General features: G+C 41.5%; 2 protein-coding genes across 5 annotated transcripts in view; one reads left to right on the forward strand and one right to left on the reverse strand.

Annotated features, from left to right (window-relative positions):
- Positions 1–20288, forward strand: part of SELENBP1 (selenium binding protein 1) — a 61313-nt gene that overhangs the window by 779 nt on the left and 40246 nt on the right. The window contains exons 2-3 of one of the 4 annotated variants that reach the window (XM_081487539.1): positions 11475–11530; positions 11640–11749. The exons of the other annotated variants lie outside the window; for them this stretch is intronic. The gene's annotated coding sequence lies outside the window, so the exon portion shown is untranslated. The remainder of the gene's footprint in view (positions 1–11474; positions 11531–11639; positions 11750–20288) is intronic. 4 annotated transcript variants of the gene reach the window in all.
- Positions 17624–18706, reverse strand: LOC145505322 (single-stranded DNA-binding protein 2-like). Its single transcript, XM_081487034.1, has 2 exons — positions 18611–18706; positions 17624–18571 (listed from the first exon to the last, which is right to left on the reverse strand). Exons 1-2 carry the CDS (start codon positions 18704–18706, stop codon positions 17624–17626), a joined length of 1044 nt encoding a protein of 347 aa, XP_081343160.1.

Genomic DNA, 20288 nt, shown 5'->3' on the forward strand with positions numbered 1-20288 from the left:
TCAGATGCTCTTGCCTACCTTTTAAACAGCAGAAAAATTCCATCGACTGTGGGATTGTAACTAAATTCCAATCTCAGTGTGATTCTGTAGCAGTGCCTGGAAGCAGTCTCTAGAATCAAACAATAACCCTAAAACTACTCCTTTGCCACTCCTCCCTTCACAACTAGATTCAAAATGTTTTACTCAGCAGGAAACCAAATCAGTTTTGTTTTTTAAATTCCCTGATTTTAATTTGAACCAAAGCAATGCATGAAATTTTAGCCTAATTGAAATGAAGTTATTTAATTAGGTCTTGAAATCCTGCAAAGGGAAGGGTCAAGATCTTGCGTTAGAGGCACCCAAATGATGCTCTTTGCGTCAATTTTTGGACTTGAAAACCAGGTAGTATATTTTTTTCTTCTAATTAATAGCCATCTTTTCCCAACCCCCATATTCCAGGTGATTCTTGGGCCTCTCAGAGGCTTACTTGGACACATAACAGGTGGTAACAAAAGGCTTACTGGGATTCCTCCAAAACTGCTAGAATCCTTGACATTCATAGCTAGGAGAGCCCTCATCACATGAACTTGAAAGCAATTAGCCATCAATTAACTGACTATATCCTTGTTTGGAAGTGGCCTGAGGTGGCTTGCTGGTTTCTGGTCTCACTCCATTTTAGATCCCTAGATTAAGGCTCTGGTAGGGCCGGTACCAGTTCCAGAGATCAGGCAGGCAATCAAATTCCACAGGGTCTAAAAGAAGAAAAGTGAAAATCTAGATTCATCCAGCCTGAGAGTAGGATGACAGGGAAAGCGAACCACTAATGTTTGATGATGCAGTATTCAGAAGAAGGTGACTAGCATGTCTTTTGTGCTAAGATGAAAACAATAAGTCATAAGTTAAACTGAAACAAGGCAAGTTTAAGAAGTTTCTTCTCTTTTTAAATAAGGTCTGGTACTATCTGGAATGTCATTTTTAAGTTTGCCCAGTTTTCTGTGGTTGGCTTTGAGTTTAATTAGTATTTAGCTCTCACCAGTGTTCAAGCTTTTAAGTCAGTAGTCATCAGACTGGTTCTGTAACATGTCAGGATATCCTCTGGTTATAGGGAATGTCTTGAAATGCTCAGAAATAACACTAGACTAAATTGAAATTAATCATCACCATCACCACCACCTCATTAAGATTTTACACACTCCCACAGTGAAAGTGCTAATGCTCCATATTTTAGGAGAAGTGGAATTTGAAACTTCAACTACAAAAGAGTTAAGGATCATTTCTTGACCTGCTCAGGGCCAGGCCCTGGGGGCTATAACAAAAAGATGAAAAAGAAAATGTGTCCAAGCTTTTTCATGGCTGCACTTCCCTGTGGGTATGCCCTAGGGATTTTTGCAATTTTATATCCTCTATAATTCAGTTCTGCAATATCTTTCTCACAGAATGTGTTACACTTATCTAAAGACTGGGTGCCCTGCTAAACCAAAAGTTCCACAAAAGCAGAAACAGATTGTTTTTCAACAATGTCCTTTGATGCACAGAAGTTTCAGATTTTTATGTAGTCCTGTTTATCTTTTTTTCTTGCCTATACTTTTGATATCATATCCATACTTGTGATGTCATATCCAAGAAATCATTACCAAATGCACTGTTATGAAGCATTTCCACTATGTTTTCTTCTAGCAGCTTAATACTTAGAGCCCTTATGTTTTGATCTCATCCATTTTGAGTTAAATTTTGTCTATGGTGTAAGATAAGCTCTAACTTCATTATTACAAATGCAGATAACCAGTTTTCTCAACATCATTTGTTGGAAAGACTCTTTTTCTCACTGAATGGGCTTGGAACCCTTGTTGAAATCATTGATCATATGTGTGAGGAGCCTGGCAGGCTACAGTCCATGGGGTTGCCAAGAATCAGATGTGACTTAGCGACTGAGCACCTTGTGTGCATACTAACTCTGGTATCTGGGTCATCTGTGAGTCTTTTTCTGTTATCTCTTTTTTTCTTTTCATTTTGGTCATATTTCTTCTCTCTTTACAAGTCTCATGCTTTTTTGCTGTTTTCCAGAAACTGTGAATAACTACAAAGGCTCCATATCATTCCCTTCCACCAGAAAGTGTTCTCCCTTTTTCCCATTAGGCAGATAAGATGAGGGATTGAGCAGTCCATCCTGTCAAGGATTAGGCTATGTCAAGGTTGGGTTGCTGTTTCAGCCCAATTCACCCATATTCTTCAGGCATGTTCCTCACAATCTTTTAATTGAAAGCTGGGCAGGTATTGATCTCCTTAGCTCTGAAATACTGAAGAAGATTGAGCTAGCTCTCCAGGCTCCTGTTCCAGGGAGTCTCAAAGTCTGGCAAGTATTTTGAGGAGGAGACCAGTTGAGTGGTTGAGGCTCTTCTTTCTCTGCCTCAGAAAGTCTTCATTCCTAATCAGTAATGCCAGACTATGGGAGATTTGGGCTTCCCTGTAGTTCAGCTGATAAGGAATCTGCCTGCAATGCAGGAGACCTCAATTCGATTCCTGGGTTGGGAAGGTCCCCCAGAGAAGGGATAGGCTATCCACTCCAGTATTCTTGGGCTTTGCTGATGGCTCAGATGGTAAAGAATCTGCCTGCAACGCGGGAGACCTGGGTTCGATCCCTGGGTTGGGAAGATCCCCAGGAGGAGGGCATGGCAACCCACTCTAGTATTCTTGGCTGGAGAATCCCCATGGACAGAGGAGCCTGGTGGACTACAGTCCACAGGGTCACAAAGAATTGGACATGACTGAATGAATAAGCACACACACACATGGGAGATTCACTGTACTTTTTAGAAGCTTTTAGCCCAACTCTCCAGTCTCATGAACATTCCCAGAGTTCAGCAAATTTTCCAGATATAAAACTAGCCATCATTTGAGGCCCCTTAAGTTTTAACTTGTCACTCCAATGTTGCATGACCATCAAAATCTTCAGTGATTTCTCTTCCCCAAGCAGAGACATTCTACCTAAGTTAGGCCTCATCTCCAGCCTGTGCTCAGCTCACTTCAGAAAGATTCTCTTGTCATTGGAATTTAACTTGGTTTAGTCTTCATTCCCTTGACATGTCCTGTTTCCTTCAAAAAAATACGATTTTTATAATTTTTGTAGCTTCTTATTATAGGAGGAATACTGACCAGCCATGCCCTACAACTTACTTGACTTATTAGTTTTATGTGGATGCCTTAGCAAGTAATTACAACCTTAGTGGCTTAGAACAACAGATTTTTTTCTCGTGCAGTTCTAGAGGCCAGAGTCTGAAAGCCAAGCAACATCAAGGCAACACTCCCTCTAGAGGATCTGGAGGAGGACTCATTCCTTGCCTCTTCTAGCCTCTGGTGGCTGCTGGCATTACTTACTTTGTGTTCTTTGGCCTGTGTGTACATCACTCTAATCTCTCTCCATCTTCCTCTTACTCCTCTGCTCAGGAACCTCCTCTATCAGATTCCCCCTCTGCTCTTCTCTTATAAGGACACTTGTGATTACAGGTAGGACCCACCCAGATAATCCATTATAGTCTCTTCATTTAAAATCCTTAGTTTAATCACATCTGCAGGGAAAATCCCTTTTTCCACATAAAAGCTCTCTTTCCTTATTTTGCAGAAAAGGAAGTATTCACAGGTTCCAGAGATTAGGCTGTGGATATATCTTGGGAAACCGTTATCAGCCTACCACATCTGTAATCAGAAGGCCATGCTGCGGGTTTTTTTTTTTTTACCTTTGTAAAACTGAAAAATAAAACACATAAATCAAGTATATGACTTAATGAATTATTTTAAGGCCAGCACCCTTAAAACTACCATCTAGGGACTTCCCTGGTGGTCCAGTGGTTGAGAGTCTAAGCTCCCAATGGAGGGAGCATGGGTTCAATCCCTGACTGGGGAACTAAGATCCCACATGCTGCATGTCCAATAAATATATAAAATAAAATATTAAAAAAAAAAACAACTACCATCTAAATCAAGAAATGGAAATTCTCCAGCTAGCCTAGTTCTGATCGCGGTTGTCTTCCTCTCCCGAAAATAGCCATTCTCCTGAATTTTGTGTTAGTTATCGCCTTGGACTTCTTTATACTTTCATCATCCAAGTGTGCTTCCCTGGACACTATACTTTGGATTTCCGGTTTATTTGACTTTCTATGTGTTTTGAGTTTCTTAATCTACATACTTCCTCCTCCAGCCCTTTCTTTTCATGACAGTATATCTGCTGAAGACCTCAGGATGTTTGAGCCGTGTACCCTACTTTTTGCCCACAGCCTGGGTTTTACTGATTGCATGCTAATAGAATATTGTGACATGTTCTTCAGTCTTTCAGTTCCTGCACATGGACAGCTCAATCCAGAGGTCTCTTTACACTCATATTTGATGCCTTTGGCAAGACTGTAAGTGGTGGTGTGTTTTTTAATCAGGAAGCCCATTGTGTCTAGTTGTCTCTCTTTATTGTGATATTATCAGTTGCTCATTTTCAGTTAATTCATTTGGTGTTGCACAATAATGACATTCTAATTCTGTAACTTTGTTTTCATTCATTAGCTTGAATGTTTCCATAAAGAGACATTTCTCATCTACTTTTTGGTTAACCAGGGATAAACCCAAGTAAGAAAGGCCAGATAAATGCTTTATTCTTTCTCTTTAATAACTTTTAAAATGATTTGCCCCTATCATTATCTAAATGTGACCAGTAAGATTTTTTAATATATTTTTATGAACTCATAGATTTAAACATTCATGCTGATGCTCAAATTATTCCAGATTTGGCCAGCAAGAGCCTTTTAATTTAAAAATACTGGCTTCTGGATCCTTTTAACATATCCTATCATTATTTGGACTTCTCTGGTGGCTCAAATGGTAAACAGTCTGCCTCAATGTGGGAGACTGGGTTCGATCCCTTAGTCGGGAAGATGCCTTGGAGAAAGAAATGGCTACCCACTCCAATATTTTTGCCTGGAGATTTCCATGGACAGAGGAGCCTGGCAGGCTACTGTCCATGGGGTCACAAAGAGTCGGACATGACTGAGCGACCGACACACACATCATTATTTGATCACTTACTTTTTGGCAAAACAAGACGTTCCAGGCTCATACTTTCTCTGCACCAGCCCTGGATCAGTCATTTTTCCAATGGACCTTGATTCCTTTTAGTGGAGACTGATATCTATTCCTCTTTTTGTTTGTTTGTTTGTTTTGGGGTGGGTTTGTTTGCTTTTTGGCTCCGCAGTTTGTGGGATTTTAGTTCCCCTACGAGGAATAGAACCTGGGCCCTCGGCAGTGAGAACACTGAGTTCTAACCACTGGACCATCACTGAAATTCTTGACCTTGGTATTTAGAGACCAAATTTGGTTTCTAGTGAGTTCATTACTGAGATTTTGCTGTCCCTAAGACTACTTAGTGGATAGAGCTGTGCACATACATTTACATCATATTTATTTCTGTATCTATCTATCAATATATATACTGAAAACTATATATAAACTTCAAGAAAATTAGAGATACCAAGGGATCATTTCATGCAAAGATGGGCACAATAAAAAACAGAAATGGTATGGACCTAACAGAAGCAGAAGATATTAAGAAGAGGTGGCAACAATACACAGAAGAACTATACAAAGAAGATCTTCATGACCCAGTTAACCACGATAGTGTGATCACTCACCTAGAACTAGACATCCAGGAATGCAAAGTCAAGTGGGCCTTAGGAAGCATCACTATGAACAAAGCTAGTGGAGGTGATGGAATTCCCGTTGAGGTATTTCAAATCCTGAAAGATGATACGGTTGAAGTGCTGCACTCACTATGCCAACAAATTTGGAAAACAGCAAAGGCCACAGGACTGGAAAAGGGTCAGTGTTCATTCCAATCCCAAAGAAAGGCAATGCCAAAGAATGTTCAGACTATTGCACAATTGCACTCATCTCACATGCTAGCAAAGTAATGCTCCAAATTCTCCAAGCCAGGCTTCAACAGTACATGAACTGTGAACTTCCGGATGTTCAAGCTGGATTTAGAAAAGACAGAGGAACTAGAGATCAAACTGCCAACATCCTTTGGATCATCAAAAAAGCAAGAGAGTTCCAGAAAAACCTCTACTCATTTGTTGAGTATGCCAAAGGCTTTGACTGTGTGGATCACAGCAAATTGTAGAAAATTCAATAGCTGGGAATACCAGACCACCTGACCTGCCTCCTGAGAAATCTGTATGCAGAGCAAGAAGCAACAGAACTGGACATGGAACAACAGACTGGTTTCAAATCGGGAAAGGAGTATATCGTCACCCTGATTATTTAACTTATATGCAGAGTACATCATGCAAAATGCCAGGCTGGATGAAGCACAAGCTGGAATCAGCATTGCCAGGAGAAATATCGATAACCTCAGATATGCAGATAACACCACCCTTATGGCAGAAAGCAAAGAAGAACTAAAGAGCCTCTTGAAGAAAGTGAAAGAGGAGCGTGGAAAAGTTGTCTTAAAACTCAACATTCAGAAAACTAAGATCATGGCATCCGGTCCCATCACTTCATGGCGAATAGATGGGGAAACAGTGGAATCAGTGACAGACTTTATTTGGGGGGGCTCCAAAATCACTTCAGATGGTGACTGCAGCCGTGAAATTAAAAGACACTTACTCCTTGGAAGGAAAGTTATGACTAACCTAGACAGCATATTAAAAAGTAGAGACATTACTTTGCCAACAAAGGTCCATCTGGTCAAAGCTATGGTTTTTCCAGTAGTCATGTATGAATGTAAGAGTTGGACTTTAAAGAAAGCTGAGCGCTGAAAAATTGATGCTTTTGAACTGTGGTGTGGGAGAAGACTGTTGAGAGTCCCTTGGACTGCAAGGAGATCCAACCAGCACATCCTAAAGGAAATCAGTCCTGAAATGTTCATTGGAAGGACTGATGATGAAGCTGAAACTCCAATACTTTGACCACCTGATGTGAAGAACTGACTCATTTGTAAAGACCCTGATGCTGGGGAAGATTGAAGGTGGGAGAAGACGGGGACGACAGAGGATGAGATGATTTGATGGCATCACCAACTCGATGGACATGAGTTTGAGCAAGCTACGGGAGTTGGTGATGGACAGGGAAGCCTGGCCTTGTGCAGTCCGTAGGGTCGCAAAGAGTTGGACACAACTGAGCAACTGAACTGAACTGAAAACTATACAGGTTTATACCAGTATCTCCAATTTCAATCCAGCACTACTGGGCATATTCTAACCTCCTCCCTTTCCATATTTGTAATTTCCTTTTCTGAAAATGAGAAATCTAGCTCCAATTATCCTCTCTCTGTATGTAAATCAATTCTTTTATGCATAACCAATCTTGCATCACTGTCAACATCTGCATCCCTACACCATTGCCCTCCTCACTCTGCTCTGGCTCCAGCAGCCTACTGGACCATCCATTCATGAAGATTTTCTCTGGACCCCTTTCAGGCTACCATACTGGGCCATTTTCCAAGTGCACACCCTCTATCCTATTGTGGCTCCAACAGCCTATGTCAGTTCCCTATCACTGCCACCTCCCTGCTTATATGTCTTCCTCACATCTCTTGCTGGGCCACTGTGACTCTGCACCATTCTCTGCTTCACCTGGTTGCCTACATTGCTTGGTCCCACCTAATGGCTTTGGATTAAATTGTTCACAAAAGGAAGGGTTTGGGGAAAAGAAAATAAACATATATTTATTCCTAGTTCTAAAAGTTATATATACACACACATATATATGTCTTATCACCAGTCCTTCTGTTGATGTTGCTGTAATCATTTTGTTTGTAAAGCTTTTTTCTAGATCCTTCAGGGAGGGCTCATGGAGTATACTTTCTCTTAGTTATCACTAGTAACAATTGTGTGTGCCCTTCAAACTTCCAATTCAGTTTTGCTGAATAAAACCCTTAGCCCACATTTTTCCCCTTTGAGTGTATCTCAGTTGTCATTGTTTAGTTGATAAGTCTTTTTGCGACCCCATGGACTATAGCCTACCAGGCTCCTCTGTCCATGGGACTTTCCAGGCAAGAATACTGGAGTAGGTAGCCATTTCCTTCTCTAAGGGACCTTCCTAACCCAGGGATTAACCTGGATCTCCTGCATTGGCAGTCATATTCTTTACTTCTGAGCCACCAGAGAATTCTTCTGACATAAATTATTCCTGTCAAACAGTCTAATGACAATATAATTTTCTCCCTTATGTAGATAGCTTGGATAATGAAATACTTTTTCCCTTAAATCTCAGTAATTTTACTAGAACATGACAACAGTGGTTATTCTGAATTGATAATCTTGTATATGTGGTGCTGCTAAGTCGCTTCAGTCATGTCCGACTCTGTGAGACCCTATAGACGGAAGCCCATCAGGCTCGCCCGTCCCTGGGATTCTCCAGGCAAGAATACTGGAGTGGGTTGCCATTTCCTTCTCCAATGCATGAAAGTGAAAAGTGAAAGTGAAGTCGCTCAGTCGTGTCCGACTCTCAGTGACCCCATGGACTGCAGCCTACCAGGGTCCTCCGTCCATGGGATTTTCCAGGCAAGAGTACTGGAGTGGGGTGCCATTGCCTTCGTATGTTAGTTCAATATGTAGTTATTTAAATTTTTTCTTGATTTTTAGCTTTTAGTATGTATTCCCTGTATCTCTTCATTTATTTTAATTAAAAAATTTTTACCGTCTATTTCTCTTAAGACACTGTTATATATACTTAGTCTTATATTCCTTCTAATTTAGTCTTCATTTCTGAAAAGATTTTTTCTTTTATTTTCAGTTACTTCCTATGTTTAGTCGCCTAATAGCTGTGTTTTTCAATTCTGATTTCTGTTGTTCTTTCATTTCCTACATTATTTTCACAATATCTTTCAACTCATTTTGAAATAGCATATTATAGTTTGTTCTGCTTGTGAACATGTCTGCCTGGTGTACTTCCATTGTCAGTAAGGATGTTATTCTGCTTCTTATTCTCTTTATTTTTTTTTCTCTTTATTTTTATAATAACTTTGTGTGGGAATTGCCCTCGATCCTTTCTTGTTCCTCTTTTCTTTTGGAAATATTTCTTTTCCTGAACTTTTAAGAGGCATGGTTCAGGATAGCTTTTCTAACATCACAGAGCTCCCTCTGCTGTTGTGTTTTAGGTAATGTTTCAAAAAACATGACCTGTTCTCGGAGATTTCCTAGCTTTCTCTTCGCTTTTACTTAGACCTTCCTTCTCTTCATCCGGCTCTATTGTCCTGTTTTAATTGATTTTTATTCTGCTTGCATCAGTTTCTCCTCAGTGTGGAGCCCTGTCCCAGAAGGAGCCTTCCTGCTCAGTCAGACAGTTCCTGGGACTGAGGCTACTCCAGCCCCCTCAGACCTTACCACAGACTCCTTGCATTCTTCAGCTTCATGACTGGGCAAAGCCCTGCTCTGCTTGAACTGCTGTTTTCAAATTACCCTGTTCTGCTTTCCCATGAATGTCTGTTGGCTCTTTGGGGGTCTGGTATTCTCAGGTGTGTCAGAGGCCCCAGTGTCTCTCCCACACAAGTGCTGACACCACACTGGTCTTTTAACTTTTACGTGGTTTGTCCCCACCCGCTTGTTTTTGGATGTCATGGGGCTGCGGTCCCGTCAGTTTGTCATTGTTAATGGGATTTTGGCTTTGCTGCCTAGTTGTTCTATTTTTATGAGGGAATTCAGTGAGATTCAAAAACTGTGTAATCATCATTGTCCCAGAATCTTGCGATTTGTTTTTATGATGTGCAAACTTTTATTATTACATAGTGATGCTTTTGTTTCAGTAGGCTAGATTCCCAAAATTGTGATTTCTAAATCAAAGATACGTGGGGTTTTTTACATCTTTATGGGTTTATCTATAGTGTAGAAATTCTAGATGTACAGCTCAAATAACATTTATGTGTGTATATATCCATGTGACCGCCATTCAGATCTAGATATAAATCTTGCCCCCAGAAAACTCTTTATTATGTTCCTTCCTCCTTCCTCATCAATAATCCTCCTCAGCAGAGAAAACCATTATTCTGACTTCTGTTAACATAGAAATTCTGTCTGCTCTTGAACTTCAGATAAACAGAATAATGCAGTATGTACTCTTTTGTGTTTGGCTTCTTCCACTCAACACTTTGTCTTTGAGATTCATTCGTGTTGTTGTATATAATGGTATGATTGTTTTTGTTTGTTTGTGGTATTGTTGTTGTTTGTTTGTGGTATTCAATTGTGTAAATTGGCGTGTACGTTTAAAATTGTTTTGAGTTTTTTATTGTAGTAAATGACACATAACATGAAATTTATTATCTAAGCCATTTTAAGTGTACAGTTCAATGGCATTAAGTATCTTCACAATATTGTACACCTAGCATCATTGTTCATTTCTAGAATTTTTTCTTCATCCCAAGCAGAAACTGTATACCCATTAAATAATAACTACCTCTTCCCTCTTCACCCCAGTCCCTGGTAAGCCCTGTTCCACTTTGAATCTTTGTCATTTTCTGTCTAACTTATTTCGTTTAGTATAGTATCTTCAGGGTTTATTCATTTTGTTTGTCAGGATTTCACTCTTTTTTAAGGAAAAATAATATCCTGTTGTATGTATTGAGTTGGCCAAAACGTTCATTTGGGTTTTTCTGTAAGATGTTACAGAAGCTATACACCACATTTTACTTACTCATTCATCTATTGATGGCATTTGGGTTATTTCCACCTGTTGGCTGTGATGAATAAGCATATTTTTAATTTTAATAGATGTTGGCAGATGCTTTTCAAAAATACTATGTTATGGGGACTTCTCTGGGGGTCCAGTGGTTAAGACTCCATGCTTCCACTGCAGGGGATGCACGTTTGATCCCTGGTGGGGAAACTAAGATCCCACATGCTGTGTGGCATGGCCAAAAATATTTTTTAATAAATCTTTAAAAACTTAGACATATTAAAAAATATTTTAAATGGGGCTTCCATGATGACTCAGTGGTACAGAACCCACCTGCCAATGTAGGAGACACAGGTTCAATCCCTGGTCTGAGAAGATCCCACATGCTGTGAAACAACTAAACCTGTGCACCGCAACTCTTGAACTTGTGCTCTAGAGCCCAGGAGCTGCAGCTACTGAAGCCTGCACACCCTACAGCCCATGCTCTGTAATAAGAGAAGCCACCACAACGAGAAGCCCAAAGACCACAACTAGAGAGTAGCCTCCATTTGCTGCAACTAGAGAAAAGCCTGAGCAGCAATGAAGACTCAGCACAGCCAGAAATAAATAAAATTATTTAAAAAATACACACACACACACACACACACACACATATATATGTATATATATCTGCAATTCTCTAGAACATCCCTGGAGGTCCAGTGATTAAGACTCCAGGCTTCCACCTCAGGGGGCATGGGTTCAATCCCTGGTTGGGGGACTAAGATTCCACATGCATACTTGGTAGAGCGGTCCCTCCAAAAAAGACAGTTACTGTGTTATGACCTGAATTTTGCTTCTCCTCACAGTCATCCTGATTCACATATTGAAGTTCTGAATCCTATCTTGGAGACTAGGCACAGAGGTAATTAAGGTTAAATGAGGTCATAAGGGTAGAGCCCTAATCCTGTAGGACTGGTGTCTGCATAAGAGAAAGAGACATCAGAGATCTCTCTCTCTCCACATGCACAAAGGCCATGTAAGGACACAGCAAGAAGGCAGCCATCTGTAATCCAGGAACAGAGATGTCACCAAAAATCAACCTTGCTGGCACCTTGGCCTTGTACTTCCAGCCACCAAAACTGTAAGCAGATGAATTTCTATTGTTTAAGCCACCCAGTCTGTGGTATTTTGTTATAACAGCCCAAGCCAACTAATACAGATTGTATCAAACTTTGACTCTCATAAATGGTGTATGATTGTATAATTAGAATGTGTCCCAGTTTCCCCACACTCTCAAAACCATTGGGTGTTATCACAGTTTCACTTTTTGCCAATCTGATAATGAAATGTTATTTTAGTTTCAATTATGCTGATGAAAAGTGTTTATATATATATATATATATATATATTCTTTTTTTTCTTTTGGCTGCATCACACAGCTTGTGGGATCTTAGTTCCCCAACAAGGGATTGAATCCAGGCCCTCAGCAGTGAAAGCATGGAGTCCTAACCACTGGACCACTAGGGAATTCCCAAAAAATTGTTGTGGCTGTTGTTGTTTAGTCACTCAGTCATGTCCAACTCTGTGACCTTATGGACTGCAGCAGGTTACCTGTCCTTCACCATCTCCCAGAGCTCGCTCAAACTCATGTTCATTGAGTCAGTGATGCCATCCAACCATCTCATCCTCTGCTGTCCCCTTCTCCTCATGGCTTCAGTCTTTCCCAGCATCTGTGTTTTCCAGGGAATCAGTTCTTCACTTCAGGTGGCCAAAGCATTGGAGATTCAGCTTCAGCATCAGTCCTTCCAATGGAAATTCAGAGTTGATTTCCTTTAGGATTGACTGGTTTGATCTCCTTGCTGTCCAAGGGACTCTCAAGAGTCTTCTCCAACACCATAGTTCAAAAGCATCAATTCGTCCTCACTCAGCCTTCTTTATGGTCCTATTCTCACATCCATACACGACTAATAGAAAAACCATAGCTTTGACTAGATGGACCTTTGTCCGCACAGGGATGTCTCTGCTTTTTAATATGCTGTCTAGGTTTGTCATAGCTTGTCTTCCGAGGAGCAAGCGTCTTTTAATTTCATGGCTGCAGTCACCATTCACAGTGATTTTGGAGCCCAAGAAAATAGTCTGTCACTGTTTCCATTGTTTCCCCAGCTATTTACCATGAGATGATGGGAGCAGATGCCACAATCTTAGTTTTTGAAAGTAGAGTTTCAAGCCAACTTTTTCACTCTCCTCTTTCACCTTCATCAAGAGACTCTTTAGTTTTTCACTTTCTGCCATTAGAGTGGCATCATCTGCATATCTGAGGTTGCTGCTATTTCTCCTGGCAATCTTGATTCCAGCTTGTGAGTCTTCCAGCCTGGCATTTTGCATGATGTACTCTGCATATAAGTTAAATAAGCAAGGTGACAAAATACACTTTTACTTCCTTAGTTAGATTTATTCCTGGTATTTTATTCTTTTTGATGTGATTGTGAATGAGATTGTATTCTTAATTTTACTTTCTGATAGTTCGTGTTGGTGTATGGAAATGCAGCAGATTTCTGTATATTAATTTTGAATCTTGTAACTACCCTTTAACAATTTTGTAAAGCTAGTTTCATAGTGCTAAACTTCTTTTTAGCTTTTGCTTATCTGTGAAACTTGATCTCTCCTTCAAATCTGAATGAAAGCTTTGTTGGGTGTATTCCTGTATTCCTGGGTGCAGCTGTTTCCATTTCATCACTTTAATTATATCATGCCCCCCCCCTTCTGGCCTGCATAGAAGTCAGCTGATAGTCTTATGGGAGTTCCTTTGTATATAGCTTGTTGCTTTTCATTTGCTGTTCTTAATATTCCTTCTTTAAAGTTTGGCTATTTTAATCATAGTGTATCTTGGTGTGAGTCTCTCTGGGTTGATCTTGTTTGGAACTTTCCTCCTGGACCTGGATGTCTGTTTCTTTTCCCAAGTTAGGGAAGTTTTCAGCTGTTAGGTCTTCAGATATATTTATCTGTACCTTTCTCTGTCTCTCTCCTCTCCTTCTTGGACCCCTATAATATGAATATTTGTATGTTTCATGTTTTCCCAGAGGTCTCTTAAACTGTCCTCATTTTTTAGAATTTACTTTGGCCATGTCAGGTCTTAGCTTCAGCCTGTGGGCTCTTCACAGAGGCATGGAGGTTTCTCCCTAGTTGTGTCTGTGGCCTTCAGAGCACACGGGCTCAGGAGTTGCAGCATCCAGGCTTAGTTGCCTGGCAGCAGGTGAGATCTTAGTTCCCCGACCAGGGAATGGAACCATGTCCCTTGCATTGGAACGTGGATTCTTAACTACTTGGCCACCAGGGAAGTCTCCTGTCCTCATTTTTTAAAATTCTTTTTTCGTTTTTTTCCATTCAGCTTGAGTGATTTCCACTACTCTATTCTTCCATTTTGCTGATCTGTTCTTCTGTATCATTTACTCTACTGTTGATTCCTTTTGGTGTAATCTTTTGTTTCAGTTATTGTGTTCTTCATCTCTGCTTCTTTATATTTTTTAACTCTGTTAAAAACATAACTTCTCACTCTGTTTATCCATTCTTCTCCTGAGTTCTCTGAGAATTATTATGAACATTACCTTAAGCTCTTTGTTGGGTAGATTGCTTGTCTCCACTTTGTTCTTCTGGCTTTTCATCTTGTTCCTTTGATTGAAACCTATTCCATTGTTGCCTCATTTTGCCTAACTTGCTGTTTTTATTTCTATGTGGTAGGTTGTTTGTGTTTTCCAGTCATAGAGACGTAGCCTTATGTAGGAAATGGGGCCCTGCAGTGCTCTCCCCTTGATCGTCAGAGTTTTATGCTCTAGGAGTGCCTCTGTGTGCTGCATGAGTCCCTCAGTCATGTCTGGTTGACTATGGGGGTGCTATTAGACATGGCTGGTCCCTGGTCTGGTTGGTTTCTAGACCCTGCCTTGTGTGGAGGCTGCCAACCACTGATGGCTTAGGCCTGATCCTGGCTGCAACTGGGTACATGTCCAGCGAAACCCAAGTCCTGGTGCTAGTCCACAGGTGAATGGAACCAGGTTCTGGAGTGACTGGCTATGGGATCAGAGGTCCCAGAGATAGTGTCAGCCTGCTGATTGGCCGAACGGTTGCCTGGAGGAATGTCCAGGGACTGCTGTTGGCCTGCTGGTGGGAAGGGCCAATTCCTGACGTGGCTGGCTGTAGGGTCTGGGGTAACCTGGAGCTGGTTATGGCTTATTAGTGGGTGAGGCCAGGTCCTAGGGCTATGCTAGCCTACTGGTGGGCAGGACTGGGTCTAATGGCTAGCTGTGGGGGCACTGAGGTCCTAAGGCTAGTGCTGGTACACTAATGGGCAGGTCTGGGTCCTGGGCCCTCTGGTATGTGGGACTAGGTCTCAGGTGGTCTTAGGAAAACCAGCCTGCTGTTAGGTGGGGCTTTGTCCCTACTTGACTAACTGCTTGGCATGGGAATCCCAGGACTGGTGCCAACCGGCTGGTGGGCAGGGCTGGCACTAACAAGCTAGAGGGAGGATTCCAAAGGGGTCCTTGCCAACACCAGTGTCTTCATGGTGGATGCACTCCCAAAATAGCTGCTGCCAGCATCTATGTCCCCCGGGGTGAGTTTCAGTTGCCTTCTGCCTCTTCGGGAGGCTCTCTGAGATCAGCAAGTGAGTCTGACCCTCTCAAATCACTGCTTCTGCCCTGGATCTCAAAGCACATGAGATTTGATATGTGCCTTTTAAGAGTGGAATCTCGGGACTTCCCTAGTAGTCCAATGGTTAAGAATCCGCCTTGCCAGGTGGCTAACAAACACATGAAAAGATGCTCAACATCACTCATTATTAGAGAAATGCAAATCAAAACCACAATGAGGTACCATTTCACGTCAGTCAGAATGGCTGCTATCCAAAAGTCTACAAGCCATAAATGCTGGAGAGGGTGTGGAGAAAAGGGAACCCTCTTACACTGTTGGTGGGAATGCAAACTAGTACAGCCACTATGGAGAACAGTGTGGTGATTCCTTAAAAAACTGGGAACAGAACTGCCATATGACCCAGCAATCCCACTGCTGGGCATACACACCGAGGAAACCAGAATTGAAAGAGACACGTGTACCTCAATGTTCATCGCAGCACTGTTTACAATAGCCAGGACATGGAAGCAACCTAGATGTCCCTTGGCAGACGAATGGATAAGGAAGCTGTGGTACATATACACAATGGAATATTACTCAGCCATTAAAAAGAATACATTTGAATCAGTTCTATTGAGATGGATGAAACTGGAGCCCATTATACAGAGTGAAGTAAGCCAGAAAGAAAAACACCAATACAGTATACTAATGCATATATATGGAATTTGAAAGATGGTAGCGATAACCCTATATGCGAGACAGAATAAGAGACACAGATGCATAGAACAGTCTTATGGACTCGGAGGGAGAAGGTGAGGGTGGGACGTTCTGAGAGAACAGCACTGAAACATGTATATTATCATATGTGAAACAGAACACCATTCCAGGTTTGATGCATGAGACAAATGCTCAGGGCTGGGGCAATGGGATGACCCAGAGGGATGGGATGGGGAGGGAGGTGGGAGGGGGGTTCAGGGTGGGGAACACATGTAAACCCATGGCTGATTCATGTCAGTGTATGGCAAAAACCACTACAATATTGTAAAGTAATTAGCCCCCCTAAAATAAATAAATTTATTTTTTTAAAAAAAGAATCCACCTTGCAATGCAGGAGATGCAGTTTCAATCCCTGGTTGGGGAACTAAGGTCCCACATGTGGCAATGCAACTAAGCCTGTGCACCACAACTACTGAGCCCATGTGCTCTGGAGCCCTGTGCCATAACCTGTGTACCACAACTTGACAGTTCATGTACTGCAATAAAAATCCCACATGATGCAGGGAAAATCCTGTGTGCTGCAGCTAAGGCCCAACACAGCCAAAGAAATAAATAAATTTTTTTTTTTAGGGGGGGAAATCTCTTTCCTACAGCCCTCTGACTCTGCCAAAAGCAAGTGCTGCTGGACTTCAAAACGTTCTGGGGGCTTATCTTCCTAATGCAGGACACTCTGGCCTGAGAAGTCTGGTGTGAGGACTGTATCTCTTGTTTCTTGGGGAAAACCTCTGCAATTATAATTATCCTCCTATTTGTGGGTTGCCCACCTGTGTGCACATGGGTTTCTACTATACCCCATCTCCACCTCTTCTACTTGTCTCATTACAGTCCCTTCCTTATATTTTCAACTGTAAATGATCTTTTCTTCCTACTCCTGAGGTCATTTTCATGGATAGTCACTCCGTAAATATTGCAATTTTTATATGCTGGTGGGAGGAGGTAAGCTCAGGGTCTTCCTACTCTGCCATTCTGACCACAACCCCCCATTGAGGTTCTCAATGGAAAATACTTACTCATTTGAGGATTGATATTTCTTTTTTTTTTTTTTTTTTAGTGAAAGCTCCCAAAAAGTGATTTTATTCCTATCCATGATTGCAGACATTTACAAAACCATAACATCTGAGTTCACCTTAAAAAATAACTTAGATAAAGCAGTGATATATACAGCACAAAATAGTTCAGGGAGGGGCAGGAGCAACTTTTAATAATTAAAATGTAAACGTGAAAAAAAAGGATGAAATAAAAGTCCCTACTCATTTCTACTTAAGATGTCATGTGATAGTATTTTACAATGTCCTGTGAGTCAGTGTATGTATGTACATGTGTCCGTATAACATACACACATACAATACACATATACATACACAGATCGTACATACATGCATCATTTGCCGTTCAGTTGAGGGCACTTCTAACGTGCCACTCCGTACAGTTGTTCGAATCATGTTTGGACCCGCTTTCTTCACAAAATAGGGAAGAGAGCAGGAAATAAAAAGGTTTGTTTGGTGTGACTGAGATTCCTTTGTTTAACTGTACACTGTGATGAATAATTTTCTTCCATAGTAATTCTGTGAAGGGCTGACTCACTGTGGTTTCCATGAGGAGACTTGGTAATGGATCATACACTCATTGTCACGCTAGGGGAGCAACTCTCACTCTGAAAAGGATTTAAGAAATTTCCCCCCATTTCGCCATCATCCCTTGGAGTGCCCAGCTGATTACTCAGGCTCATATTACTGGGAGAATTCTTGGAAATACTGTCCAAATCTCCTGAGCCTAAAGACCCATTCATGTGATGTGACTCCATTCCTCCTAATCTACCGATAGGACCATCTGACCCAGGGCCCATTGGAAAATTAGGCCTGATAGGTCCTGGAGGTACTGCATTCATTAAAGTATACATGTTGTCTCCCGAGTTGGCTGAATCTGCTGGACTAGGCATGATGGGCGCTCCTGGTGGCCCTCCACCTCCAGGAGGATCTACATAATTCCCAGGAGAGGCTGAGAAATATGGTATTGAATTGGCATGTGTTGGGTCTGGCCAAGGTCTACCTCCACCTGGGCCCATGTTCATTCCAGGCACTCCGGGGCCACCTAAAGCATGCAGTGGGGGTCTTATTGCACCTATATAGTTCTGTGGTCCTAAGGGTACCATTCCTTTTGGAGGAGTCATTCTCTGCATTGGCCTATCCAAATTTGGATGACCTTGTTGTCTAGTTGGGTCCATTTCACTGGGAACTAATGGCTGACTTCCTGGGACACCTCCAAGTGCCTGGTTAGGTATCCTCAACGGGGGCCTTGGACCTCCAGGGTACCGAGGTGACATAAAAGGCTGAAAGAACCCTGGTGGTACAGGGCCTACTGGCATACTGTCTCCTGGGGGAATGTTTCCTAGCACTGGACTGGGAGCTGCTGCAGCACTGTAACCATGGAAGGCTTTTGCTTCACTTGAATTACATGTTTCCCGTCTTTCTGGAGCTGCACAGTAGAGATCCCAAAATACACACCACCAAGAATGTAAGAATCCTGGTGGCTCCCCCGACGTGATGTTCTTTTCCCATCTTATCTCTGATTAAAATGTTTGGGCTGATTTCTGAACTCCTACATGGAGCAGACACTCATATACGTAGGGTGCTAACTTTCCCCGGGCCTGGCTGTCAGACGCGACGGCGCTGCTGTTACTCTTGCCTTTGCCGTACATGCTTGTGCCGAGAGCAGCTCCCACTGTCACGCACCCGTCGACCCACCACAGCCTCCCCGGGAACAGCCCCGTCCCCATGGCGACCCACGCAGCCACCGAGGATTAACATTCCTACATTGAATTTTTCCTTCTAGAAATATGGTTTACCTTTCCATAGTCATTTTCTGATCTTTAAGATTTTATCTTTTTCCTTATATAGACCATGGACTTTAATACTTTTTACTAATTTTATCAACATAATTTACTATATCAATAACATAAGGGAGCAAACCCATAAGATTGTATCAATAGATACCCCCGAAGAAGCAGTGTGTGAAAATCAACAACCACTCCTAATAAAACTCTATGCAAAATATGTATAGAAATAGAAATCTAAGTGTAACAGTGTCCATTTGCCTAAAACTAACAACAAACTTATTAACTGCTAAAGTATTCAAATTAAGAACTAGACAGGGAGGTCCACTATTAGTGTAAATATTTAACATTATTTTGAAGATTTTGTGTGATTTGTTTATTCATTCAGCACATGTTTATTGAGTGTTTGCTATGAACTGTTTTAGGTATAACAGTCTATAGAGCAATGAAAAAATATCTTGCCTTTGTAGAGCTTACAGCTGAAGGAATGAGGCAATAAAGTAGAAAGAGTAGCATAAATATTTGAAAAGAAGAGATAAAATTATTTAGCTTTTCATATATGATTATACTTCTAGAAATCATAGTCAATTAAAAACTAAAAATTTATAAGAATTTAATAAAGTGACTGATAGAAAATAAAGGTACACAAGCTTTTTTAAAAGATTTTTCTGATGTGGACCACAAAGTCTTTATTGAATGTGTTATAATATCGCTTCTTTTTTATGTTTTAGTTTTTTTGGTTAGTCTTGTGGGATCTTACCTCCTTGACCAGGGATCAAACCTGCATCCCCTGCATTGATAGGTGAAGTCCTTAACACTAGACTGCCAGGGAAGTCCCCTGGTATATAAACTTTTGAGAGTAGCAATGACTAGTTTGAAATAGACATGATTAAAATGTCCCTCTTATTAAAGTGTTTTTTATTCATACTCACAGATTCACAATATTTGAGTCCTAAAGTTAAAAGAGCAAGCAGATGTTCACAACACATGCTCTCTCCCCAAACCACTTGGCCTGACCCATCCCATTCAGAGGACCCCTCGTGCTATGAAAGCTCATCCCCTGGAATGCGCAGTAGAAAAGCCAGCTATTTGCACATCCAGTTCTACTTCATCCATTCTTCTTCTTTGTGTTTGGGGGCCCGTACCTGGTGTATTAAATTAAGATTGTGCAGTGACTTGCTGAATCAGGAGGCACAAGCCACCCCGCTTTGGTCAGCAGGTAGCTCCTTCAGCATCCATGCTCACACTTTGGGGAAGTGAAACCCTGGGGTCATTTTGATTGAAGGCACAATCACAGTCCATTTATACAAAGGGAGTCACAAGATTTATTCCTTACAGATCCCAGAAACAGAGTGTGTGTGGGGGAACAGGGGCATGCACAATGAACCAGGGGAAGGCCACTTCTCTGTCCCATGTTACAAACGAGCAAGAAATAGAGAGCAATGTA

The sequence above is a fragment of the Giraffa tippelskirchi genome, chromosome 5 (genome assembly GCF_054371585.1).
Source record: "Giraffa tippelskirchi isolate mGirTip1 chromosome 5, T2T-mGirTip1v1.2.pri, whole genome shotgun sequence".
NCBI lineage: Eukaryota > Metazoa > Chordata > Mammalia > Artiodactyla > Giraffidae > Giraffa > Giraffa tippelskirchi.